The 27,718-nt window shown below is 38.6% G+C and overlaps 2 protein-coding genes across 15 annotated transcripts in view; one reads left to right on the top strand and one right to left on the bottom strand.

Moving 5' to 3' along the window:
- LOC135218373 (calcium-activated chloride channel regulator 1-like) overlaps window positions 1–27,718 on the bottom strand; it is a 376,124-nt gene that overhangs the window by 119,062 nt on the left and 229,344 nt on the right. The window lies entirely within an intron of this gene.
- Window positions 4,892–26,936, top strand: LOC135218323 (calcium-activated chloride channel regulator 1-like). 2 transcript variants are annotated; one of them, XM_064254550.1, is made up of 19 exons: window positions 4,892–5,069; window positions 8,685–8,822; window positions 9,740–9,893; window positions 10,006–10,189; window positions 10,352–10,484; window positions 10,612–10,745; window positions 15,511–15,705; window positions 16,377–16,512; window positions 17,535–17,665; window positions 18,461–18,617; window positions 18,978–19,196; window positions 19,488–19,604; window positions 19,863–19,963; window positions 20,392–20,545; window positions 22,758–22,854; window positions 23,505–23,605; window positions 23,925–24,132; window positions 25,465–25,690; window positions 25,878–26,936. In XM_064254550.1, the coding sequence occupies exons 1-19, from the start codon at window positions 4,899–4,901 to the stop codon at window positions 26,347–26,349; spliced, it is 3,228 nt and encodes a 1,075-aa protein (XP_064110620.1). In that variant the 5' UTR covers window positions 4,892–4,898; the 3' UTR covers window positions 26,350–26,936. The 2 variants fall into 2 exon arrangements, with proteins under 2 accessions (XP_064110620.1, XP_064110622.1); XM_064254552.1 differs by lacking the exons at window positions 4,892–5,069; window positions 8,685–8,822 and having other exon boundaries at window positions 9,761–9,893; window positions 9,970–10,189.

The raw sequence follows: 27,718 nt of genomic DNA, 5'->3' as shown, positions 1-27,718 counted from the left end.
CTACCTGAATAAAAGAACGATGCCAACGACATATGAATAAAAGTAAACAGGTAAGTCAGTCAAAGTAGGCCACGTTTATTCTTGATCTGTAACCATACCTAGTATAACGGAAGGTGACAAACAATCGCGAGTCTTAGGTTACGTGATAAAGCCATCAGGCCCCTATACTGATATCTGAACGCAAATGGTTTGGTCGCTGTTTTTGGGGCTCTTCTTTCCTCACACGATCAGACCTCGGCAGGGGTTTGTGTGCTCCGTCAACCTTATCTATGAATGTTTGTTTATCCGTCTGTCTGTCCTTTCTTTTCTAACCCTCGACGCAGATGGCATGAGTACAAACTGCAACCTTTTTGTCTTATTTTTTTTAACGCATAGTATGATGCAAGTTTGTGTGACTGCTTTGGTGACATGTGTAAACTTTTAAAAAAGTATGTATTCGAGTTTCACGATGAATAAAAAAAGGAAACAAAAATAAGCAAAGTTTATCTTTTCAAGTCGTGATGTCTGTATACAGTGAGCAACGTTGCGGGATTTGCTTTAAATCTCTTCCAGTTGATGCTGTAGGTGAGCTGTGTACTCTCTTCGCCTGAGGAGTTACATCTTGCATTGTTTACATTAGAATACTAGACGTGAGATCGAATGGGAAATGCTTGTTTTCTTATTTATCGAGGGTATGTGAAGGTTAAAAAGAAGGTCGGGTATTTGTTTGGGTCCTCAACTCTGGCAGAACTACGTTTCATCCTTTGTCTGTCAAGTAACGCCTTTCGACACAGCGAGATGTCCACCAAATTGGTATCTATACTCCGTTTTTTTCCATCTGTCCACCCGCCTGTGGTGTTTGCGTATGGTAACACTGCGTCCCGGGCTTTACATTCAACAATAATAACAATATCCTATTTCGAATATTAACGGTGTAATGCGCATACAGTAAAATATTAAAACACTATTCAGTTGCAAATGTACACCCAGATATCCTTTTATTTACCTAAAACTTACACAGCGTAACTATCTAAAGCCCGGGATGCAGTGTTACCATACGCAAACACCACAGGTGGGTGGACAGATGGAAAAAAACAGAGTATAGTTTGCAACGAGTTAGACGACCATTTTTCAAAATAATAAAAATATATAAAACCTATAATAAGGAATCAAAAGAAATGAAAATTCAAAGTCAATAAATGTAACAAAATTTAAATGGAAATAAAAATAAAAACAGAAGAAATGAATACAAATAAGAAATGAATGATAAAATAATTATGATAATAGAGAAATCGGGGTCAGATGACTGACAGGCGATGCAGTTGTCGGATGTGGCGTTTGCAAGTGTGTAACCTCCTAATCCACGTACATCTTCAAATCGCTACCAGAACTTTTTGCGCCGCTCGTCCTCCCTCCTCTTCGACCCGCGAAAAAACGAAGCCAGTTAGTGTCACCAAACCCCGTGGGCGTCAGGAGATCAGTCCTCTCCCTCTCAGATGTTGCGTCATCAGCATCCTTTTTTTTCCGATTGAGGATTTCGGCCAAGGAGGGCACTGCAATGTAAACAAATGAAAACCTGGCAGTTTTGGACGTTAATACAAAAAGTAGGGAGGAGATAATTCGTCATTACTTAAAGTAAGGAAGAAGGATGCCTTAGAATACAATACCCAAAGGAAGGACATTTCTATCAGAGCGATATGTAAGTATCAACAACTAAATAAAACAATTTGATCTGGACAGACTCCGTGAGTCATTCTGACAGCCGGCCGTTACATTAGCGAAATCAAACGACGTTGAGTCTGGTCATGACTTGGATGGGTGATGACTTGAAAAAGCCAGAGACATCAGGGGCGTGTACCCCTTGAATATTCAACGTTCACGGGGCAGGTTGTGGGGTTTGCAAGTTCACCCCTTAGGTACTCCTATAAAGCAGAAGGTTTATTCCTGGTGTGGACCCAAGTAAGGGGAAAAAGGCGTATGAAGGATATATATATATATATATATATATATATATATATATATATATATATATATATATATATACATGAATGATATTGACTAGAGAAGATAAAATATACTAGACACGCCTTTGATGAAGATGAGATGAGATTTATCTACAGTATTAAGGCCTCTCCTAACTGTGTGACCTGTTTCCTTGAACAGATCTGTCACGGTAAAACATCAGATATATTTAGACTACATTATGTTTTCAGGTTAGAGTTAATTTAAAATTCAACACTTTTGACCTTGGTTTATTTTTATCGGCATAGACTTTTTAGGATTTTTTCGTTGAGCTCAGAACCTGTGCTAGTTAGAAGTCTCTTGTTTTCAGTCTTTGTAACGATGGGGAGTGAGGGGGGGGGGGGGGAACGGAAACTTTTGGAAGATGTGGCATTTCCCATCCACCATTTTACTAAGAAGCCTTTGCTTGTGAATTCCTCTAAAACCTTATCATTCTTACATTAAACTGTTACATTTTCAGTCAACTCTGCCACATTTTAATTTTCATTTTGAAGAAATAGTTAAAATAATGTCAATTCAAAAAGTCTGAAATTCATCTTATGCTGCAATGACTATAATAAAGTAGCATTTCATGATATAATTACGTTGTCGAATGGCAGTTTTTGTTCTTCAGAGAAAGTATTAGCTACGTTGCAAATCCATTTAGGGCACGCAAAGGGAAACTACAAAATGATATCTTTACGTGACGGCCATCTATCGACTGAAAATTGCCATTTCGAATGGGCTTGAAGTCGCTTTAACTCTCAAATGATGGGAATTCGAGCTTATAAAGAGCCTGAATTGTATTTTTCTCTCTCACTTACTCGTCAGTTACAGTCGAGGTCATGGAAAATAGATTTCATTTTGTAATATGATTAAAGGGAATCACATGTAAACTGCATTCCTTGAAATAAGAGGTTTCTGAATAAGCTTACGAAAGAATATGTTTATTCATGTTACACCTACGCTTCAATCTGATACCGTCCAACCCTGTATAGACCAGGTAAGCCCAAGGCCTCCATTCAACAACCTCCTTGGGTAAGACTTAGGAGACCAGAGGAGTGTCCAGCCTAAGCAGGTGGGTTGATGGACAGCGAGGTTTTCGTTAAGATGAATAGGCAGGTCTGTGTAGTGTTTTTTTTTTTTTTTTTTTTTTTGTTTGTTAAATGACACTTCATTTGAAGGACTTCTCAACATGCAAATGCATCAGAAAACTGAGCCAAGAGTTTTAAATTGTGTTAGCAGTGTAATAAAATGTACTTATTTACTTTGATATCCTCTTTGGTGTAATTTCATGACATTTAGGATGTCTGACCTTTCAGCTTACTATTTTTTTTTTTTACACTACTTAGGGACAAAAAACCCACTTCTTTTTAGCTGAAATAGGTTTTCATACAAAGTCATACAGGGAAAATAAAAGTCGAGTAATTAGTTTTAGCTCTTGATTATATCAAGTATGTTTAAAAACATTAATTTTGACAAATAAGGTTGACTCACATTTTACTTGTCTTCTTTAACTTCTCATCAGTGCATTTGGTTATAAGATTTTAAAGGAAAGATGAATTTCTATGGAAACCAAAGCTGTCATGCAGGATGATACACTGTTTAGCCAGCTCTCCTTTATGGAAGGAGAATGTGGACGTTGACTGCGAATGAGAGGAAGAAGGTTGATGTCAGTGAGATGAGTTGTTTGGTATTTGGTGAGCGAGGAGGGTTGAAATCTAAGTGATGTACTAGATATACGATAAAGATGTGGTAAAAAGATGGCTAATGTAGGAGAAACTAGATCAGGGTTTTGAGGTGGTGTGGTTACGCCATTGGAAGAATAGAGATTGGTTTGGTGAAAGATTTACATAATTTGGAGGCACTGGGATGAAAGAGGAGATGTAGATGGAGAATATGCTATCTGTATATGATGGATTATTTGTTAGTACTGAAGCCTTAAAGGGCGAAAGAGATTGCCTGCAAGATAGAGATGAATGGCACAATGTTTTTGTGGTGGGAAAGGTGTAGGGGGAACATGAACTTTATATTAGGTACTGGAAACCTTCAGAATTGTGGAAATTTTCAGCACATCAGTTTCATCCTATAGTCAACAATCAAAGGATGACGGTGGTTGGGATGTTTGCTTGATATATAGAATATATTATATAATATATCTATATATATATTTATTATTATATATATATATACATATATATAATACAATATATATATTAATGAAATATACAAATATACATATATATATTTATATAAGTATCTATCTATATATATATATATATATATATATTGTATATATATATACATATATTATATACACATATATATATATACAAATATACATATACATATATATATATATATATATAGATATTATATAATATAATATTCAAGCAAACATCACCACCACCTTCATCCTTTCATTGTGATACTAGGATGAAACTGATGTGCTGAAAATTTCCACAATTCTGAGATTTCCGTACCTAATATAAAGTTCATGTATATATATATATATATATATATATATATATATATATATATCACATATATACATATACATATATATGATATATATATATATATATATATATATATATATAGATATATATATATATATATATATATATATATATATATAACATATGAAATTAAGGTTGAGCAGATAGTATATAATTGACCGTGAACGACCTAAAAGATTCAATTACGTTGTTTCATGGAAAAGCGGCAACTCCTTTTCCTTCACAAAAATGAAGCCTCGTGATAAATATCGCTGGCTCATCTGACCACCTCCCCAGCCAGCGGAGTTGGATTCTTAAGATTGAGTCTTAGCCGTATTTAAATTTCATAGGTTATTGGCATTCTCTGCTGACACGCCAGTCATTTTGACCATATTCTCTTTCACTCTTTTCAGCTCGAAGATGAAGACGTGGGTTTATCGTTACCTGCTGCTCTGGGCGATGGGCGTAGCGGTGGCGACGGTGGGCGCATCCCGAGTTAAGCTTGTAGACAACGGGTATGAGGGCGTGGTGGTGGCCATCTCGCAGGAGATTGATGAGACTCTGGGCCCTCCCATCATACAGGCCATTACGGTGAGTGGAAGAAGACACACGCCCAGTTTTCGCCCCTTTCCAACCCCCTTCTTCTTCTTCTTCTTCTTCTTCTTCTGCTTGATTCTGATTGTTTTTTTTAGCTTTACTTCTCTCGCTTTTCTCAGAATTGCATCGATCTTTCAACATTTCCCCCTCTTCCGATCTTCATGGGACTGGACCTTTTTTCTTCTTAATCTTCTTTTTTCTTCTTCCCCTTCCTTTCTTCACTCTTCTTTCTTCTCGCCGGAGGACGAAGGCACCTCGTCCATATTCATCCAGATTGTTGATCTTGGTAAAACTTGGTTCGTCTGATATGAACAAGTGATCGATTGCCACAGCCAGCGCAAATGAAGCATGATCACACAAACGATATATTTTCTCTCTCATCTCGGTAAAAGCAGATATTTGCCCCCCACCCTTTTTTTTTATTCGGTGGAGAGACCCTTAAATTTATTTTGCACACGTTTAACAAAATCTGCGGTGGTTGTTGACCTAAATACTCATCGTTTGTGAAAAGAGTATTCTATTAACGTTAAAATATACAAGCGCAAAGGTGACACCAGGAAATATCCTTATGAAAAAAAGTACGATGATTACTAGTTAAACAGATGTTACAGATGAGCCTTGACACCTGATCCAAATGCGCCTTTGGTTGTAACAGCCTTGTTTTTCGTACCGACATGAGAAACGAACTGTGGATCACTGAGGGAATTTGTTTAGCCGAATGACTGTATTAATTATAACAAAAATAGTTTTGTTTCCTACCTTGGGTCATAGTTTTATTTCTGATTCCAAAATAAGGAACGAATTGTTTAGAAGAATGGCCGTATTAATTACTTTGGTCTTCTACAATGAGTTATTGCACGTAATTTTATTAACCATTCATATCCTGCAGACTAATAAAGGAAATAAAATTTAAGATAAATGTTCCCAATTAAAACTGAAAGTAACATATATACTGCACTATTTACAGTACCCCCCCCCCCCCACTCTCTCTCTCTCGTCTCTCTCTCGTTCTCTCCTCTCTCTCTCTCTCTCTCTCTCTCTCCACACACACACATTATTCTTAGTTATTAGAAATACGTGAATTCACTGACACTCTTAGAAGATAAAAAACAACCATCATATTTTTCAGTGTTGCGTTGAACGTTGCGCTGTACAAGAAAGAGCTCTTTTATTTCTCTTGATGACACGTGTTACATGTTACATTTCTAAATGTTATGAAATTAGATTAAGTTTCCTTTACTCTATAATGTAACTGTGCGAGCATAGACAAAAATCGTCTAATCATTTCGTATCAATAACAACACCTCCGTAGGGGGTTAGTGCCGTCAGTGCATCTCGTGCAGTTCACTGTAGGCATTACTTGAGGTTCTTTGCAGCATCCCATCGGCCCCTACCTGCAACCACTTTCAGTACTTTTACTGTACTTCCGTTCATATTCTCTTTCTTTCATTGTCAATTTTTCCTGTTTTTCTGCGCTGAATGATCTCTTGGCCCCAGTGCTTGGCCTTTTGGCGTAAATTCTATATTCAGTCAAAAACAGAGGAAAATGTTACAGTAACTAGCTTCAAATCTATTATTTTAAAAGTCGACATGGTGGAAAGTTCTCAAATTTACCTGGATCCCGAGATATATGAATTCGACATCGATACAAATCCTTTTTGTTCAGTGGGTCCACATCTGCCGAGTAGTGAAACTTTCAAATTTGCATCAGAAATCGCCCATTCTTCTACTCGTGAAAGTCAAAATCAAACAAATGGAAATAAAAATAGATACAAAGGAAATTCATCTAAGTTCGTTGATACCTCTGCAATTGCAGAAATCGTTTTGGGATGAAAGTTATCCCTGATTATTTGATTCATATTGACCCATTATTAATGAAATGCATCGAAATGACCATCGCTCCAGTAACGGAATTTTATTACTTGGGTTTGGATAAAAAATGAAAATGCAAATAACTCGGCTGGCAGTAGGATGACTCGTGATATCATTTCAGTTGAGCAAATATAAGAATGAATATCTAGTGTACGATGTTTTATGAGCGCTTCAGTGTAAATGTATTCGATGTTGTTAGCCAGCGCTGGGCATTAGATGAGGCCGACGGATAGATTGAAAAGTTCTCCAAGGGCACTCGTAGTTAGGACACTTTTCTCATAAAGGCCCCATACACTGAACGATTGTATGAACGATTGTCTATATTGTTCGTAAAAACATTTTTTATGGGCTTGCCTGAATGCAAAAGTGGGCGGAGTTTCGTGGTCTGAACGATCTCAGCGGGAATCTGTCACGACCAGGTTGCTGGCTTTCGACTCAAGTCTGTCATACACAGGTCGTTCAATGTATGTGTTTGTCTGCCGATATAACGCTATCGTGCACGTCTCTTCTAGAGCTGATGCCATGTCGTCCCAAGACAAAATCTTTGTTCAGACTGAAATCGGTGCGGAGATCGTTCATACTGTCTGAATAGTGTGCGTGTGTGTCGTTCATACAATCATTCAGTGTATGGGGCCCTTAAGTTAGAGGTCCGAGGTTCAATTTACGACATTATTCCATTTAAAATCGCATTGTGTCTCTGTTGTCCCAGGTCGTCCATCTCTCTCTCTCTCTCTCTCTCTCTCTCTCTCTCTCTCTTATACACACACATTCACGCACTCTCATTAACTTGCAATGTTCCAATTATAGTACTGTAGGTACATTAACACAAGATAGGTGAGCGTTTTATATCATTAAGTGACTTTCACCAAAGGTAAATTCAAGCATGTGCTCTATACTAATCTCTCTCTCTCTCTCTCTCTCTCTCTCTCTCTCTCTCTCTCTCTCTCTCTCTCTCTCTCTCTCGTAAAAGGAGCAATTGCAAGGCTAGTCAGCTTACGAACCGACCACTGAACTTTGACCTGATCTAATTCAGCATATTTGGAAAAGGTCTCATGGCTGTCCCTGAGGGAAGCCTCCTATTGTCCGTTTTGCTTCTAGTCATTTTAGTTGTGCTGACAAAACATCCTAAGCAAATGATGTGCTATTTTATGGATCCTTCACCTAGCAAATGAATGATAGAATTTTGTAATAGATCCATCATTGGGTCCTAGTAAATGAAAGAATGTTGGTACACTGACGGTGATGAACATCTTGTAAGTGACACCCTAACTATTAAGAATAATCTTCCCTTTAGCTTCCGTTTCCCTACGTCGTTAGAGCATTCCAACTGAGATTGCGCACGTTATCAGCCCACTGGTGGGAAGCAAAATATGCGTTCAAATAGTCATGCCAATAGCTATAGGAATGATCATCGTTTCTCTGTCTTTTTATGCGCTTGTTACATTTGATACCTTCTTCTATCATACTCCAAATTTAAGATTTTAATTGACAAACTTCTCCCTCTAATTTACTCAGTTAATTTTATGGAAATGGAACTCCTCTTGGTTGATCTGTGTAATTACTGTTAATATATTCCGACTTCATTCACATAAACATTGGATTTACAGTACAAAGAAAAAAAGAAAATGAAAATATAATATATTGTAACAGTTTCTTCAAGAACGTAAATTATCTTTTCCTGATGACAATTGGGAAAAATTTTACGTCTTGAATCGACTCCATTTTTCTTTTCTTTAGGAAATGATTCAGGAGGCTTCGAGGAGGTTGTTCCGAGCGACGCACTTCAGGGCTTATTTCCGTCACGTGAAGATTCTGATTCCGAAGTCTTGGACCAACACGCCCGTCAACAACACTGCGCTCAGTGAGAACTATGAAGTGAGTATGATTGTCTCTTGAAGATAATACAGGGCAACCCTGATAGCTGTGAAGGTAATGCTAACACAGTCACTAGCAGGACTGTTGTTATTTCATTATCATGCTATCATCTCTCATTACCTATTTCATTTCGTTCTTGAACCAAACGAAATAACGTCAGTATTCTTTGAGACGGACGAAACGAAACATGGCCAGTATTCTTGAAACGAAACGAAACAAAACATGGCCAGTATTCTTGAAACGAAACGAAACATGGTCAATAATCTTTAAAATAAAGAAATATGGTTAGTATTCTTGAAACAAAACGAAAGAGTCAATAATCTTAAAAAAAAAAAAAAAAGAAACATGGCCAGTATTGCGTAAACGAAGCGGAACATGGTCAGTAATCTTTTAAAAAGAAGAAATATGTTCAGTATTCTTGAAAAGAAAGAAAAGAAAATGGAACATGATCAATAGGCTTGAAACGAAACGAAGTAATATGGTCCATATTCTTTCCTGTTGGTCTTATAACTTCTACCTATGTACCGAGAGTTATGAATGCTATCATCAAAGTGTGAAGGTAAAGGTTATGTTAGAAGACTGACTGCCATACAAACGTAATGGAGATGAATTAAAAAGTAAAAATTTGTTTATCAAAGTTTAGATATTTACCATTGCATTGTTTGCTCGGTGAATGAATTTGGTCAATCGTCTTGATTTTTAGTGTAATTTCTTTTCAGCATCAGAGCTTTTTCATTCACATTTAATTGTTGCTTAGATTTCACATGTCTCCTATAGTACTCTATGCCTCAAAGTAAATATATTTCTCAGGCGTATGCTGAATTGACTCTGCAATCAGAATGTGTATGCAAGCAGCGATATATTTAGTTCTCGATTTCACCAATTGATATACAGATACGAATTTTCCACTTCCTCAGGACAGCGACATACGCATTGACCACATGAACAGCGTGTACAAAAACCAGCCCTACACTCACCAACCAGGCGGATGCGGCGTTTCCGGAAAGTACATCCATCTCACTCCTGAATATCTCACCGACATGTCGCAGGCGGCCTGGTGGGGGCCCAGAGGTAAGCTAGCTCTGGCAGGGGATGTCGCTTCAGGATCTGGTGCATATGAGACACCAAGATGTCCTCGTTTCAAAAGGTAATCTTTTTGCCTTCTATCGTTTGGCATGAACAGGGAAGGCCCTCTTGATGGAGTGGGCTAAGCTGAGGTGGGGAGTCTTTGACGAGCTGGGCTACCCGGGAGACGAAAGCTTCCCCCTCTTCTACATTCTTGACGATCGAGAAAACGGTGGACACTTCGGAGGAGGCAAAATCCATCCGACGTACTGCGCTGACAAAGTGGTCGAGGGACGACAAATGTAAGATTCCGCTTTGTCTCTCTCATGGAGAAATGATGAGGGAGTCCGACTGTTTTGATTTCTGTTATGATCGTTTCACTGGAGATTTGTGTTGTTATTCATTTTTTCGTCTGTTTTCATGCAGCGTGTTCAGACTCTATCCACTCCATTTTCTTCATCCAGAGACAAGCGAGGTCGCAGTGGGTGTGGCCTGAACGCTCAAGGTGAACCTGACCAGAACTGCCGTTTCCTTCCATACAGAGACCAAATTGCTTCTTCCTCCTTAATGTCTTATCCTTTCATATTCAGTGATACGGTAAGGAATATGATGATCAAAATAAAAAGTTAGGCAACTGCCAAATATCTAATTATTTTTTTCTATAACAATTCTTTTCTTAGGGGAAAGAAGCTTAATAAATAATCTTCGTTTACCTCCAAACAAGGTTGTGGACTTCTGTGATGACCAGCAGAGTGACCATCCCCACAACTCTGTAGCCCCAACAAAGCAGAATCTCTTCTGTGGTGGACGATCAGTGTGGAGTGTGATGAATGATCACCCAGATTTCCAGGCTGGAGCGTAAGTAAAACTACGAAATAAGAGAAAGGACCTCAAAATGAACTGGTTTGCGTGTGAGTACATTAATATTATCGCTTCTATGCCTTCATGAACATTTTTCCATGCTCCTTGCTGAATCACTATGCCTATAGAAGTAGGCAAAATTAGACTGCCTGGTCTGTCTAGTGAAAATGCAAAAGACTCATTGGCAAATTTTCAGTAGACATTTTGGGATGTCAAAGACCAAATGATTAGCTTGATAACAAGAAATGAAGCATATCACCTAAGCACATTACACAAATTTTCATAAAACAGTAGGCTGCAGAGAATTTCTGTGCTGTTTGGTAACAGTCTGGGTCCACGTGAAGAAATTGTTCTTACTCCCAAGGTATTCAAAACTTCTTTGAAGTTTCCATGAGAGCTGAAGACCAGTATTTTAGAATTTGGGAATGATTTTGGTCCACAACCTTATCCAAACCCAAAAGGAAGAAACTGTTCCATCTATGAGATGAGCTTTCTCTACTTACTAATATTAACCAGCCGATGACTGAAACTCTTCCCTTTTAGGTCACCGGTTGGCTTCAATGACAGGTTTTCTTAGTATGATAAAGTTTGGTCATCCAATCAGTGAGATTCCATCTTGTCCTTTATCAAATGCTCAGTGGCAATTGAATTGAGAATATTGAGGATAAAGATCTGTTAGGCAGACTTCAGACTTTACTGCTCCACCCTGAAAACTTATCGAAACTCCTTGTCGTTGGTGGTATTCGCCTATCATATCATCCTTTCGTATTTTAATTGTATAACTTTGCATGCCTTGTTAATGATTCCTATCTTCATTTCTCCCCTATCCCGACTTTCCTTTGTTGTTTGCGCTTGATCTCGAATTATCTTTTAGGCTATATCAGCTACAGTAAAGAGATCATTTCCGAATGGTGACCCCATACTGTAATATATATAGCTCAGCGCCTCCAAATCGTTTCTGCCAATTTATGTAGTTACTTTTTCACATGCTTCTGTTATCTTTGATGAAAATAAATGTCAAACTTATCTTCTTCCAGTTACAAAAAACTACTTTCATAGAGTAAGTGATGTTTTTCGGTACTTTAAACCATTGTTTATCAAAGGTACTAACACTTCACTGGTTTTATCATTCTCTGCTTAGAATATTATGCTAATAATATTTTGAGTGCTCCCGTCTTGGCAGGGATGAATCAAAATCAAACCTTTGTATAATTACAACTGTTCACTACTGCATGATCCTAGGGGAGTTATGCAGTATTATTCATGATTCTCCTGCTGATCATATTTGTATAATCGGGGACCTTAATTCTCACCCCACAAAACAATTTTATAATGAACTTACTCGCTTCTGTCAAAATAATGCTCTCCAAATTAGCGATGTAATGCTCCTCCCTCCCTCCTCTTATTCATATGTACATAAGAGAGCGCACGCTATTACAGCATCCTGGCTGGACCACTGCATCACATCTCCACAACTTCATGATTCTATTATGACCTGCAATATTCGCTATGATCTTGCAACGGGCTACGATCACATCCCATTACAGGTGTCATTCAGTACCCCATCCCTCCCTAACTGATCGCCCACCAGCGGTATACTGGGATTTTAAAAACCAACAGAAAACCAGATACTTTAGGGCGACCACGGAAACCAGGCTGCGGTTAATAGTTCAACCGGCAGATGCCTTACTTTGTACTAACACAAATTGTAGAAATGACCACCACAAGAGGGATCTGATTGAATTCTATTCGAACATAATCTCTGCTATGCTTGCTTCGGGCAGGATTGCCTACAGATTTCGTCAAGGTAATTCTCGTAATATACCTGAATGGAATGACTTGGTTAAAGATCTGTATACATACTCACAAGAAATGTTTTTACTGTGGAGGCAAAGTGGTAGCCCCAGGGAAGGGCACACTGCATTACTAATGAGACAGGCGAGAGCGCAGTTCAAACTTGCTCTTAAGCACTGCAGGTTAAATGAAAAACAACTAAGAGCCGATGCAATGTCTAGAAACTTAGAATCTGGTGATTATCCTCGTCTTTGGAAAGATATCCAGTCCTTAAATCCCAAAACTAAAAAGCTATCACAGAGAGTAGGAGAAGCAGTCGGAGACGAAGCTATTGCAAGAATGTGGGGCGATCACTTCAACAATATCCTGAATTGCATAAATGATCAAGATTCCCGAAGGGATGTAGATAACCTCCTTACTGACAACATTCAATTTCATTTTGCAGACCGTATTACGCCAGGTAACATCAGCGATGCCATAAACAGCCTACCTAATAATAAATCGCCCGGCTGTGATGGTCTTCCTGCAGAGGCCTTCAAATTCTGCCATCCGATAATTTACATTTTGCTAGCTGCCCTATTCAATGCGTGCATAATTCACCAGTTTCTTCCAGACTCCCTACTCTTAGTTCACTTGATACCATTAATCAAAAACAAGCTAAAGGACACAGCTGACCCTGGCAACTACCGGCCGATTGCAATCACAACGATCGCATCGAAGATACTTGAGTCTGTTCTTCTAGTGAGACTTCTCCCCTTTCTACACACCACTGACAACCAGTTCGGGTTTAAAGCAAACCACTCAACCGACACCTGCATCTACATACTGAAAGAATTGCTGAACTATTACTTATCATCAGCCTCTCCTGTTTTCCTTTGATTTGTAGATGTGAGAAAAGCATTTGACAGAGTAAACTACCTGAAGCTCTTCCTGAAGCTGCATAAAAAAGGGCACACCCCTGTATCTAATTGGCATTTTACATTGCTGGTTCTCCACACAGAAATTCTGTGTGAAATGGGGTAACGTATTATCATTACACCCTCGGCTCCCTAAACGGGCTTCGGCAAGGGGGCATTCTCTCTCCATACCTGTTTAATACGTACACAGATGCCTTGAATGTCAAACTGAACTCGCTCCCAATCGGATGCACCGTCAGTGAAACAACTATAAACAACCTCTGTTACGCCGACGATATGGTTCTGATTTCCCCATCAGTGCAAGGTCTCCAACGACTCATCGACACTTGCCGCCAATATGCAGAGGAATTTGATATAATCTACAACGAAACCAAGACCCAGTGCATGTCGCTGCTCCCAAGATCGCTTAAGCATATTGCAGAACCTCAAATTTTCCTCGGAAACCATCGGCTGGAATTTGTGCACGAATTTCCGTATTTGGGTCACATTATCACCGACGACCTAAAAGATACGGCAGACATTGAACAGAGGCGTCGTAAACTATGTGCAGCTGGCAACATGATTGCAAGGAGGTTTGCCTTCTGTCACCGAGACGTGAAACTGCTGCTCTTCCGCTCGTACCGCTACAGTATCTATGGGTATTCCCTCTGGACGAACTATACCCGAGAGACCATGAGACGCATCACTGTTGTGCACAATGACATTCTGAGACGCCTCACAAACACTCCCCGCTACCACTCCGCCACACAGATGTTCATAGAAAACCACCTGGACAATTTAAAAATCATTGTTAGGCGAACATGTCCAGTCTGGTAACCCGAGTGAGAAACAGCAGCAACTCGCTCATACAAAGCATCCTAAGGAGTGAAGCAAGAAGAAAATCTAAATTGTGGGAAAGATGGGAAAATGAGGCCTTTGTCCCATAAAGGACTTAATCTCTGTATTGGCAAGATGTCACCTGCAGTTTTTGTCATTATTACATTTATTGCTGATATTCTAATTTTGTATTATTACTGTGATTACTATCAAGTTAGAGTTTTATTTACATTTAATTTATGTATTTAGCCCTCTGGACCTGACTACTGTAACCACCTAAGGTCTCTAGTTGAAATTTAAGTTATATAATATGTGCACTAACTGTTATTACTCTCAATGCATTTTTTTTTCTCACCAATATTATTACTGTTATTACCACTATGAGGATTACTAGCTTTTATGCTACCTCAGCTATTTTGTGGATAAGTGCCGATTATTCATTTTCTTTTTCTATTTTATCATGTCTCATGTATCTAGATTGTGTATGTTACTGTCTGTATTTTGTATATTCAATGTATATGGCCCCGAGCTGAAATAAAGCATATTATTATTATTATTATTATTATTATTATTATTATTATTATTATTATTATTATTATTATTATTAATTTGTCATTGCTTATGGTTATTTTCATGGAGCGACATCCATGCCTTACAATATATTAGGATCTATGAAGGTTTCATCCTTGAACTGTTCCTTTAGTAACTTTGGCGACCATTCTAAGGTTTTGAAATCGAGAGTGAGAAAGACAACGATAAGAACTTAGATTTGTTCTTTTTTCGTCATGCCATATATTGTACTTACAAGCTGTTGGCGGGATATGGTGTAAGAAATAAAAGCATTTCCCCTGAAGTAGTTTTTTTTTTTTATTATTAATCAAACTTTCTTTTTTAAAATTTATATAATTTCCAGTCGCTTTACAAAGATTAAGCCCATAAGATAATATTAAGAAAAGCTACATGAAAATGTTAAAAGAAATGTAATATAGTTTGCAAACCTAATATCTTAGCCTGATATGTCACAAGGAAAAATAAATGCATATTATGTTAATCTGGATGTCCTTCTGACGCTTAGTAAAGAAAAGTAAATAGTTTAATTCTCGATAACAATCAGCCTCCAAAATATATTATGTCGCCACAGAAATAGAATTTCTCATAGAACAGATCAGTTTTAGATGGATGTCTTGGGGACCCCCAATGGCAAAGCTAATCGCGTTCTTATCGCTCTCTTCCAGCAATCCTCCGACGGACAGGTACCTCGACCCCGTGATCGAACTGGTGCAACACGCCGACGCCAATTATGCCCTCGTGCTGGATTACTCGGGCAGCATGAACGATCATTACCGAGTCCACAAGTTGAGGAAGACAGCGCGACGGTGGATCCTGCACGAGGTGGCTCAAGGAAGCTACGTGGCCATTATCCGATTTTCGTACGTTGGTCTCGGTTGTCCCTGGTTGGTTGGTTGGTTGGTTGGTTGGTTGGTCGGGGCTTTTTTGTGGACATCATTTGGTTTCACATTGGAGTTTTTGGTTGTTTACCGATGCAATACCTTATTCGAATGATATGCGAATTCTATGGAGATTGCTCTATATAATTGTGATACTGTTTCGCTGTTAATAATTGCTGTGCAGAGGTGGAAATAACTTTACACACACACACACACACACACACACACACACATACTATATATATATATATATATATATATATATATATATATATATATATATATATATATACATATGTATATATGCGTGTGTATGTGTGAGTGCGTGAGTGGCTCATATATATATATATATATATATATATATATATATATATATATATATATATATATATATATATATATATATATATATATAGTTATGCGTGTGTGTACGTGTGTTCTGTATGTAGTGCATGTGTCGGTGAATTTACGAGAGACTTCCAGGCAAAGTTATTCGTTTGGTGAAAGTTCCTTTCTTGTTGTAATTAGGCAGCTAATAAAGAAAGAGATTCTGTGATATCAGTTAAAACAAGCCGAAAAGGAAGAACTGTTTCTTGAATGAAAAGTTTTGTGCAGACTTTGAAAGATATTCTTAGATTCACGAATTTTCGCAGAAAAGCAGCGAAATTGGTCCATCCATTGACGAAGGTCGCCGATGAGGAATCTCGACGGGCTCTCGCGGATTCCTTGGGAACGACGGCAGATGGCGGCACCAGCATCGGTGCCGGTCTTTACGTCGCAGTTAAGAAGGTAATCATTCTCCGGTGCCATTGTTCACGATGATGTAGCATGAAATTTATATAAAACTAAACGGAGTTTAACGTGACCTCCATAGATTTCAGGGAAACTCAAATTTTTTAGATGTATGATTAGAGTATTTGGGATCCTATGGCCTTTTTTTGTTATTTATTTTTTTTTTATTAAGTTTTACATAAATCCCTCAATTTCTACTATATCAGTTTGTACTGGGTTCTGTGTTGATGTCAAAGATATTTCGTCACTTTTGAAGGATTTTTAGCAACCGTCTGAATATTCTTCTATGTTTCCATAATCTTGTGGCATAATGTGACTCACTTAATTTGAGATAATTTAATTCTCAAGCGCTCACTGCCTCCGTGCGGGATTAGTGCCGCCGCTGCACCTCACGTGGTGCACTGTAGGCATTACTAAAGGGTGTTTGCAGCGTCCCTTCGGCCAAGAGTCCTCCACTTTTTAGGCTTTTACTGGATCTCCATCCCCGCTTCCGTTTTTCACAATTGCTGTCCAACATTTGAACCTATTATTTCTAAGTGTGACTGTGGGATTTTCTCAAAGTTCCACCTCTAGATCCTTGTACTTCATCTCATTTTCTGGATCTCTTAATCTTGCTCTTTGCAGTGTCCTTTCTGCCCCTAGCTGCAACCTCTTTCATTATTTTTCCTGTACCTCCGTTCATATTCTCTTTCTTCCATCTTCCTTTCCACCGTCTCCTAACAATTGTTTCATAGTGAAACTCCTTTGAGGTTTTCCTCCTGTCGCACATTTCAAACCTTCCAACCTCTTTACTGTCAATTTCCGTTTCAGTGCTGAGTGGCCTCATAGGTCTCAGCGCTTGGCCTTTGGCCTAAATTCTATATGTATTCTCTGCTCTCAATCTTGCTGTCCAACCGCTCGACCTCTCTCTTTTCGCTGTCTTAAGCGACGAAGGGCTGCAAATGACCCAATGTTCGGCTTGGCAGCCTCTATTTCATAAACCGGGTCAAGCACTCACTGCGAAATCCCGCCTTCCCCAGATTCTGAACAACGCGACCAACCCGGTCATTCTCCTGATCACTGACGGGGAGGAGAACGAGAACCCGAGGATTGAGCACATCATGAAGAACGTCCTCGAGTCCGGGGTCCGAGTGGTGACTGTGGCATTTGGGTACGTGGTCCGTGAGTAGGAGACTTTTCTGGGATTCTAAGTTAAAAGAATTCCGTGTTGATAAGTTGTTCTTAGTGTTTCTTAGTCGACAATGATGTTTAGAGAATTAGGAGTGTTTTAAAGGAGGATTGCATATTTAAAATGAATGTCCATAAGAGGTTTGAACTAATGGTAAAGTCAGCATAAGAAAAAAATAAAACATACTACAAACAGGAATTTCTTTGGTTTACACAATACGTCAATCAAACTAAGTCTGTCGGAAAAATTATTCTAATATTATTCAACAATGTGTAACATAGATCCCATTATCACATTAACTTCAGAAATACGAAATAAGTATGAAATAATCGCTACTTTTACATTTTGTTTTATCATTTATTTATGAGGTACCTAGGATTCCTTTGTAGAGGCCTCACAATTAGCATCTTTACATCCTCAACAGCCACATGCATTCGTAAACTTTACACCAATTTTTTCCAGTCTTGCTTTCTTCAGCTCTGCCTCTCTTATGGTCTGGAAAATTTCAAAATATTAACGTCCCCCCCCCGTCGCAAGATTTCATTACCTCAGACATCTCTATCGCTTAGATTCACAACGAAATTTCATGACTTCCCTTGTGCTCTCGTTGTTTCTTCTTGCCTTACCTCCTTGTTTACCTTTTTGCATATCTGTATAATATATGCTCTTTTGTCTTCTATTATTTGAACATGCGCAAGAACACACGCACATTTATGTAAAAGCATCACGCATGGATAAACGTATACACACTCGACTCTAAAACCCTTTTTCTTGCAGAGCTGAGGCCGACCCTAAACTGGAGCGCATTGCTCAATTGACAGGTGGAAAAACCTTCACGGTCAATGACCTAGACGAAGGCCTTATGCTCGAAGATGCCTTTGAAGGCGCCTTGACGTACCAGCCTCCTCCACCCAAATTCAATTCTAGCGTTGTGGTAAGCTTCTAAAAATTACAAGCGAATTTTTGTCATTGGAATCTGTTCAGTTCACAGATATGTTCTTGTGATTTGAATGCTTCGCACCTTAAAATTGTCATTTTTTTTTAACGGATATACATGGCCTGAATGATTGGTTTTTCGTTCCCACAGACTCATACATATCAGCAGCTCTTGTGGTTTGAATGCTTCGTACTTTCAAACCATCATTTTTTTCTATTGGATGTGAATGGCCTGAATGACTGACTTTTCATTCCCACAGACTCATCATTAAAATCAGCTAGAATAATAAGTGTGCTCTTGTGGTTTGACAGCTTATACTTGCATATGGCCTGAAGGATTGCCTTTTCATTCCTACAGATTCATGAACATGTCTACAAAGGCACTGACACCTTCACGAGTGGGACTTTTAATGTCGACTTCAGCATTGGGCGAAACCTCCGGTTCCGTTTAGATACGAATGACCAGCCACACGTGACGCAGCTTCCGCATTTGATCAGGCCAGATGGCTCTGTCGTGGGAGGGTCTGAGTTTGATCCCCTTACTTACTCCTGGTCAATCACAGTGCCGATGGCGGAGGTAGGTATGGAAGTTCTCGCTTTGAAAGGATAATGTTTTTCGAATGGCCCTTGAATATCGACTTAATTCAGACTGAGTCTTCTTTCATCACCTGATATTATGACTGATGAGTCATTAGAGTTATAAGTTAATGTTATCTTTATTCTTGGGGCCTTCAGTTATAGGCTTTCTCAGTTTATGTACTACTTCTAAATTCCTTTGCTGAATGCACGGGAATTCTTCAAGACTTATTTCGTGCATTTACCGTTTTTTATTTTTTCATTTTCTCTTCGGTGCCTTTGCCTAATGAAGGAGGGCGAATGGCAGTGGAAAGTAGGAGTCTCAGGTAATGACGAAAACTTCGTCAGGGTAAAAGTTACAGCCCAGACTCGAGACCCAAAAGTGGAACCAATCACTACCAAAGCATGGGTAAGTTTTTGGCTTTTCTCACCTCTTTCCTTAAGCATAATGGGACGTTATTTTTTTCATAATGGCGATTATGGAAATTTCTCATTCATCATGGCTGTTTTAACATATTCACACAAAAGTTTTCTTCGTAGATATTCTAAAAAGTACGAGTTCGTACCGCGCAGGTTAGACAGTGCAACTGTTTTTTTTTTATCAAATAAGCTAGGACAACTGGTCCGATCAGCTGATTTTGACGTCTGCCAATGACCTTGATTTCAGGTGAGCAGCGGTGCACGTGACGTCAGCGCCAAGACGGAGAGGATCATCATTTACGCTGAAGTCAAACAGGGAAACAATCCAGTGGTCAACGCTAATGTCAGGTTAGGGCTCAACAGCTTGGTATTTGGCTACAATTAAATAAAATACTCTATGACAACCATCACCATGAAGGTGATTCTGGCAGCTTGGCCTGCGTTCAGATGTAAAACCCTCATATATATCATCGGGCACCGCTAGAATATTCATCATTTTACCAAATTCCTGACAGGATGACGTGTAACAGCCTCATCCCTGAATTGTATTTTTATAAGATCAGAAGAGAAACTTTTTTTAAAAACGCCAGTAAATAAATGGTCGAAAAATGCTGACAGATGGAAATGAATAATGCTTACAATGCTAACATTACATTTAGTATTTCAGCCAGCGTTGCTGACATGTTTCATTTTAGAACATCTTATAGGCAAGAATCGGTCATACTGACGAGCAGGTATATTTCATCCACCAACTAATTGTCTTTGTGCTTTTGCAGTGCATTGGTGACCCCGCCGAATGATTTTGACCCGCCGGAGGTGTACTTCCTGTTGGATAACGGTCAAGGCGCCGACACACAGGCTGGAGACGGCGTTTACTCGCGCTATATGACCAAATATTACGGAACTGGAAGATACAGCGTGAAGGCCCAGGTATGTTCATGACGACATGGATAATACTGAAGGTGATAATGACGTGTTTTCGATTTTAAAATTAATTTTTCAACGAAAAGAATGTATAGGCTATAGTAGATTCACATTAACCGTGCATTGCATGTCTAGGCCAGTCCCTTACGACACTCCTGATTGGCTGTTGATAAGCCAATCAATCACAGGGCTGGAAACTTTCAGTCTCTCTCGAGAGTTCACATAGGCAGGATGTATGTTCCACCTCTCCCGAGGGATACTTTTGAAAGAGAGATGGAACATACATCCTGCCTATGTGAACTCTTGAGAGAGACTGGGAGTTTCCATCCCTGTGATTGGCTTATCATCAGCCAATTAGGAGCGTCGTAAGGGACTGTCCTAGACTTCAAATGCACGGTTGATGTGAATTTACTATAATAGTAAAGGTCCCTGCGAGTGTCACACTTTACGAAGTGATTCAAATGTTTTCTCCATATTAAAGAAATACAGCCAAGGAGAACTCATACGTATGAGTTTTCCTTATTAAGTCCATATTACCAGCAATTTTCGATCCTAGAATCAGTCATTTTTCAGCTTCATGGGAGAATCAGCAAACTTCATGCATCATACTGGATGTTAAAAATCTCTGCAGAAATATATGAGGATATAATTCATGATAGCATCACAAACTTATAAACAACTGAAGTAGTACTTATTCAAGGTGTTATGAACAGCTGTTTTTAGTTTTCAGTTTGATTCTTCTTTCCATCTATTGCTCTTTCGCTGGCAATATTGCTGCTGTTTAAATGAGTTGTAGGTGTTTGTTTTTCTTCATGTTCGGTTTTGGTCGTCCGTTTTATTTGTGTTTTTCCATTTGCTTTGAACGAGGTAACCGTGCGTGATTTTTTACTTCGTTAGTAGTTGTTGTATCGTTCTTTGTATTTGTTGTTATTGCATCGTCTACCATTCATTCTTCTTTGAGTGAAGATTTTTCTCCTAAGGTTTAATTATTATTATTATTATTATTATTATTATTATTATTATTATTATTATTATTATTATTATTATTATTCAGTAGATGGGACCTATTCATATGGAACAAGCCCACAAAGGCCATTGACGTAAAATTCAAGCTTCCAAAAAATATGGTATTCATTAGGAAGAAGTAAGAGGAGGTAAAGGGAAATACAGGAAGAAGAGATACTAAATAAATGAATTAAATGTATCAAAATGCAAGAAGATCAGTATTTGGGTAGAACCGCATTGCATTATCACGTTACGGGGCCCGGTAAAACACACACACACACACAACACATAGTATATATATACACCTATTTCAAAATTAACATTAACGCTATTAATATCGCTAACATAAAAAAAATCAGTGAGAAATGAAGATAATTAGAAATACTATAAATTGAGGAAGAAAAAATATATGTAAGTAAATGTGAAATGTTTTATGTAGGTTTGAAAATGTTAAGGTAAATGTATAAAAATTGTAATAACTCACAAATCGTTCAACCAATTTGTTTGAAAAAGTTCATATCTTTAATTACCGTCAATACATACAAAAGTTTGATTCAAATTGAAGGATAAATAATGGAAGTCCCTATTAAGTGACACCTTCCTTAACTTCTGAAGTTCCAACTGCACGATATCCTCTGGGAGGCTTTTCAACAGTCCAACTTCGTGAGGTTGAAGTATTTTAGTTGATGTCAACCACTGCTGCGATTGCTGTGCCTAGGCAGCACTCACAGTTGTGGTCGAAATGCACTGGATTTCACTTTTACTGTGGCTGCTGTCCTTTAGCTACGACGTCCTATGTGGTTGCTGTGTTGTCGTTTTGCTGTTCTCCTGTTATGCTGTTACGTCTTGGCCGTCACTTCTGCCGAGGCTGAATTTAGTGCCGTTGTTTTTGAATACTTTCTCCTTCATTGTTTTCGGTCTTTAATCTTTTTTATGTCAACCTTAGTTGCAACGCTTTGGATCGAGAGGACATAGATCCTCTTAAATTATTGACCGAATTAAAATGATATTATTCTTATTCAGACTGGATGAACTTGGATATGATTTCCTATTGTGCAGATGACATTTCAAGCTGATATATTTGACGTAAATACCTTTCGTAATAATTTATTGATCTAATATCCAATGAATTTTGTCAATACTAAGATTCCTGTGTCTTACTACATGTTGAATGACAGAGTAGACAAATTCAAGTTTTGGAATTTTTCCATAGGTCACGGATGGAGGACAAGCTGTGATCAACAGAGGCTTCCTCACTGCTACGTCCCAAAGGCGTCGAAGGAGATCTCCGGCTTTCTATGGGGATTTAGGTAATCCTCCCGTAGGGGGAAGACACCTTGGAATTCTAAACAGAATTTTGAAACAATAAGTAGCGAATACGATCTATCTTACAATAACTAAACAGCGGAAAATGATTCCAAAATATGAATCAAAATTGAGATTTGATTCTCAAGCAACTAGTCAATAAGAAATGCGGTTAAATGAAATATTTCTGAACATGCACAAAAGAAATGTGATTTCAGAATTAGAAAAAGTAAGAAAATGTAATATGATTTCATTACATTAAGCATAACTGAGGAATGATTCAAAATCAATAGTTGCAAAACGGATAAAACTTAAAAGCAAAGATTCCAAAGGAAATGTGTTTTTAAAGCCATTTACAAAGAAATGTGATTTAAAGCAACAAATTAAAAGAAAATGAGGTTTGAAAACAATAAGAAAAGTAAAATACAATACTGCAAAAGTGACAATGAGCATTATTGAAATCAATAATTGTTAAAAAATATAAAAGTACTCTGTAAATAGGAAATGTAATTTTGACTTAAAACAATAAAATAGAAGGAAACAGGAAAGGAATTATACTAGAGAGTAGCATGAAATGGAATTATAGAATCTATCACAAAGTGTGCTACGCGTGGTCTGGGTTTTCCATAAATAAATGTCGGTTTTGCTGTTGCAGAGAGGCCTGATTATTGCTGCGGTAGTGTGATACCACTGGACCGGGACACTGCAGTGAACACTGGCTCTTTCAATCGAGTTGCAGTTGCAGGATCCATTAAGGTAATGTAGCAGAACATGAGGCACCATTACTTTTCCTTTTTTCGGTAAAAGTTTGCGTTTGTGAGAGCAATCCCGAAATACATACTTGGCATAGTAGATTTCTTTCGCTTTAGTAAAAGACGGTTTGCTCATGTCTTAGAACGATGCGTTAACTACGTGTCGTATAAGAAAAAAGTTCATTTATATCTGATTAAGTAATCTAGATTTCTTGTCATCTGCAAATCCTGAAAGGGAAGAAAACAATTGTATTACTCCTCCCTCAGTCATGTGTATATCCTGAAAACGTAGAGAACCCACACACGTTCTTTTCCTCCGTCAGGTGGCCGAGGTATCGACTCCGATGGTGCCCGATGCCGATGTGCCAGAAGGTTCAGCAGGTTCAGCAGCCCCGCCGCAGGATCTGATGCCCCCCAGCGAAGTGCGAGACCTTCGAGTGTCCTTGACAGATCCGTCGACGTCACATTTATCTAGTCATAATATTTCCCTCTCTTGGACGGCCACTGGTGATGATTTAGACTCTGGAATAGGTATAAGCATGACGTCTCTTTTGCACGCCTTTCTCCCCAATGTGATATCATCATTTATGTATATATTTTTCTTACAGGAAGGGATCCTGAGAAAAAAAGCACATTAATGACTTCCACAAACATCCTTGAACTGCTGGTTTATTAATGAACTCCTCCAGATGCAGAAAATGTCCTCAATATTAGCTTATCGGCAGTGCATGGGACCTCAAATATGAAATGAGTCATCCAGCACTCATTCACTTTCTTTTCCATTGCATGAATCCAGTGCTTTCACCACCATCTTAAACAATCTGCTTTATTTGTTTTTTTTTTTTTTTCAGGCACCCGAACCTTTTTATGACGTCTTCATATTTTCTTGTTTCCTAAGTCTTTCAGTCATCACTATTAAACATACTACATAAATAATTCGTCTCACCATCTTTGATATTTTGCCATCTTTCGCTTTCAACATTCAATTTTTATGTCAGAAAAGAGAGTTGGCTCAAATGTCTTTTTTAAACTGCCAAATATTGCTTCTACAAACAACTTAATCTTTCACAACGTTTTTCTGTGCCATGCTACTTTCCTCATCCAACTGACATCCAGATATATTATTTTTAGAATACTTCACTAGTCTCTGAAGTTCTCTTCACTATACCAACACAGCTACCTGTCACCTGCAAATATTAGTCACTCGTTATTCATTCACAACCCCTTTCCTTATCTGTCACCCTTGCACCGACACCTCGCATTACAGACTTAAGAAATAGTGGTGGAATTATAAAGCCAAATGAGCCTCAGACCCACTTTCACACAAAAACTGCTTTGATGCATAGTATATGGGTCACTACTTTTGAGGGTAGGTGATTAGGTCAGGATCAGCCGTCTAGGATTATCTCAGGTAACTGGATAAACCAAGGATTGCCGATATTATTTAGATTCTATTTCTTTTCGCCTTCGAACGTCTTGTACAGAACTGGGTCAAGAGTGTATGTACCTGGGTTTAAATTATTTTCCTTTCTTATAGCTGTATTAATGCAGACTCGACGAGGTTTTGGGAAACAACATTTTTATATCATTAATATACTACTATCGGATCAGTCAGTTCTATGTAATTTTTAACTTGGATGTACAAAACGAAACAATTTTTTTTTGGCTAGATTTCATCTGTATCATAACAAACCTTTGACTCCTTGGGCTGCAAGAAAGGCATTAGGAAACCAGTCAGATACCTCAGCTCAAATGTACGATGACGCGATGCTGTACATTATTCTGACTTGTCAATGATCTAGTTAATATGTTTATCCATTAGCATGTATGTCTCATTATAAACCGATTTATTTTTCCCCTTAGCATCTGGTTACCTTATCCGTATGAGCACTGATGCCCACGAACTGACAGAGGTCAATTTCGGTCGTGACCCTAACGATTTGAGTCTCATCTTGGATCCAAACACCGTAGAACTTCTCGTCGAATCAGGGTCAAGGATTAAAGTGACGACCATTGTGGAAATGGAGTTGAACTCTGGGGAGACCTATTTCTTTGCTCTCAGAGCAGTGGACAAAGCTGGCTTGACGAGGTAGGTTAGATCGTCCTCAGCGGTTACAACGGCTTACTTGCTATTTGATATGAAAAAGTTACTGCTTACTGTGAACAAATTCACCTCGAGTGTATACTTTTAAGTATTTTTCTGTGGATGAAAGCAGTATTCTTTGAGTAAGACAAATAACTGACCAGATATTTCCTCTCTCCTCCACATAACTTAGTCCTGTGTCCAACCTTGCGATGATCCACAAGCCGGACCTCGTGGAATTCATGACTTTTACATCAGCCTCTGATGACGACGCCTATTTCCCAGCCACCGAGGAAGAAATCGGTTACCCTGCGTCGGGTTTCACAGCCTATTCCCCTCCACTGGAGAATGAGATTCACCTGTCGACGTCTGAGGCCGAGGTCCTCGCTAGCGAAGAGGTGCTCGGTGAGGAGAACCCCGAAGGAGACTGGAGCAACGAAACCGAGATCGTGAGCACCGTCAGCTGGGACCCAGGGGCGGGAGAGCAGCCTCAAGATGTGTCGCCCTCTGTCGCTTCAGCCCCAGAGTCAGCAGAGGACCCCTTATTGGCCATCCCAATTTGGGCAATCGCGGTGATCGTGGTGTTCATTGTACTGATCGGCGTTCTGGTCGCCGTTGTTCTTTCTAAAAGGAGATACGGGAAATACGACTGTGTAGAGACCTGAGACCTCAGCCAGTTTTAATTCTGTAGCGATAGAGGAAGATATGTGATTTATTTTTGCTAAGTTTTCATTGTCCATTACTAGGTTACGTCACATAGTTTGCGTTTAGACTTAGAATACTGAAGTGGAAATGCGCGCAACACTTACTCAAATAAAGGAGGAGGAGGCTCATGAGCCGCGAAAGAAGTGAAGGAAATTTCATGGTTATGTTTGGTGCTTTATGTTCTCTGATCTGATGCGCTCACTGGAAAACATAACTCAGACTTTCCCAAGGCATATTTTGCTGCAGTATCGAAAAGCACAGGCGCTCGTCCGTGTCCCTGGTTGGTGCTCTGATAAGCGTTTAATGATCTTATGATAGAGTTTATGTTTGAAAATAGAACGCGCCTCAGATAAACTCACACGCATAACTTATATCGTAAGTTACTGATTTAAAAAAAAAAGTGATGTACAGTTATCATTAAGATATGTAAAATTCTTATGAATATACAGAAATTTATTTAAACAATATTTTGAACAAATAGTTATTTGCAAAAAAAAAAAAAAAAATGTAACCCAGTTCAATATATATGGGGTATGTTTATACCTGACCCTGTCTCTTCCTATCCTAGCAGAACGACGATGAAACTAATTGACATTTCTCTCCTAAGTCTTGTTTTCGAGTTCTTCTTTTTGAATTAAGGAGATAAAGGCAAAAGGTGGCCGAAAATGGAATGTATCCAAAACATTTTTCTTTTTATTCGCAGAGGGAGATTGTTTCTGCACATTTAGATTTCAATGGTGCTTTGATTCGTTGACGTCTCTGGCCATCAGTGAAAGCGAAATTTTTGCTAAGCATAACTGATGCCAACATTTTTGAACCGAAGTGATCTAGAAAATAAAGATAGACCTCAAGAAAGTGAAATCAGAATATAGCTTTCTTTCATATGAAGGATGAAGACATAATATCTTTTATTATGGGTGACGCTGACTTTCCGTGAGCGGAGGTTTATGCTTAATGTGTTGATTTGTTTGGAATTAAAGGAGCATTTATATAAGAAAGCAGAAATCAGAGGTAGACAATGAATTTTTGTCACAAACAAGAAAAACAGCTTTTATTCAGATTACATTGAAAAACCCACCAACAAATGAATAAAAACTCATTAGTAGTCCCACAAACAACAAACAAACTGATCAATTAAGGTGGTTTCTCATCTTGATTCTGGTGTGTATGAAATACTCTGCAATAATGATATCGAGAGTTCGTAGATGCTAACAGAAAATGCGTTTCACAAAGGTTAATTGAGCACAAACTATCGGAAAGATACTGATCAAAGATTGGGAATCCTCACACTAAATGCTGCTGGTCACAGAATTAATTGCTTTGATGGCA

Source organism: Macrobrachium nipponense, chromosome 9, assembly GCF_015104395.2.
Source record: "Macrobrachium nipponense isolate FS-2020 chromosome 9, ASM1510439v2, whole genome shotgun sequence".
Taxonomy (NCBI): domain Eukaryota; kingdom Metazoa; phylum Arthropoda; class Malacostraca; order Decapoda; family Palaemonidae; genus Macrobrachium; species Macrobrachium nipponense.
This window is presented reverse-complemented; position numbering and strand designations above follow the sequence as displayed.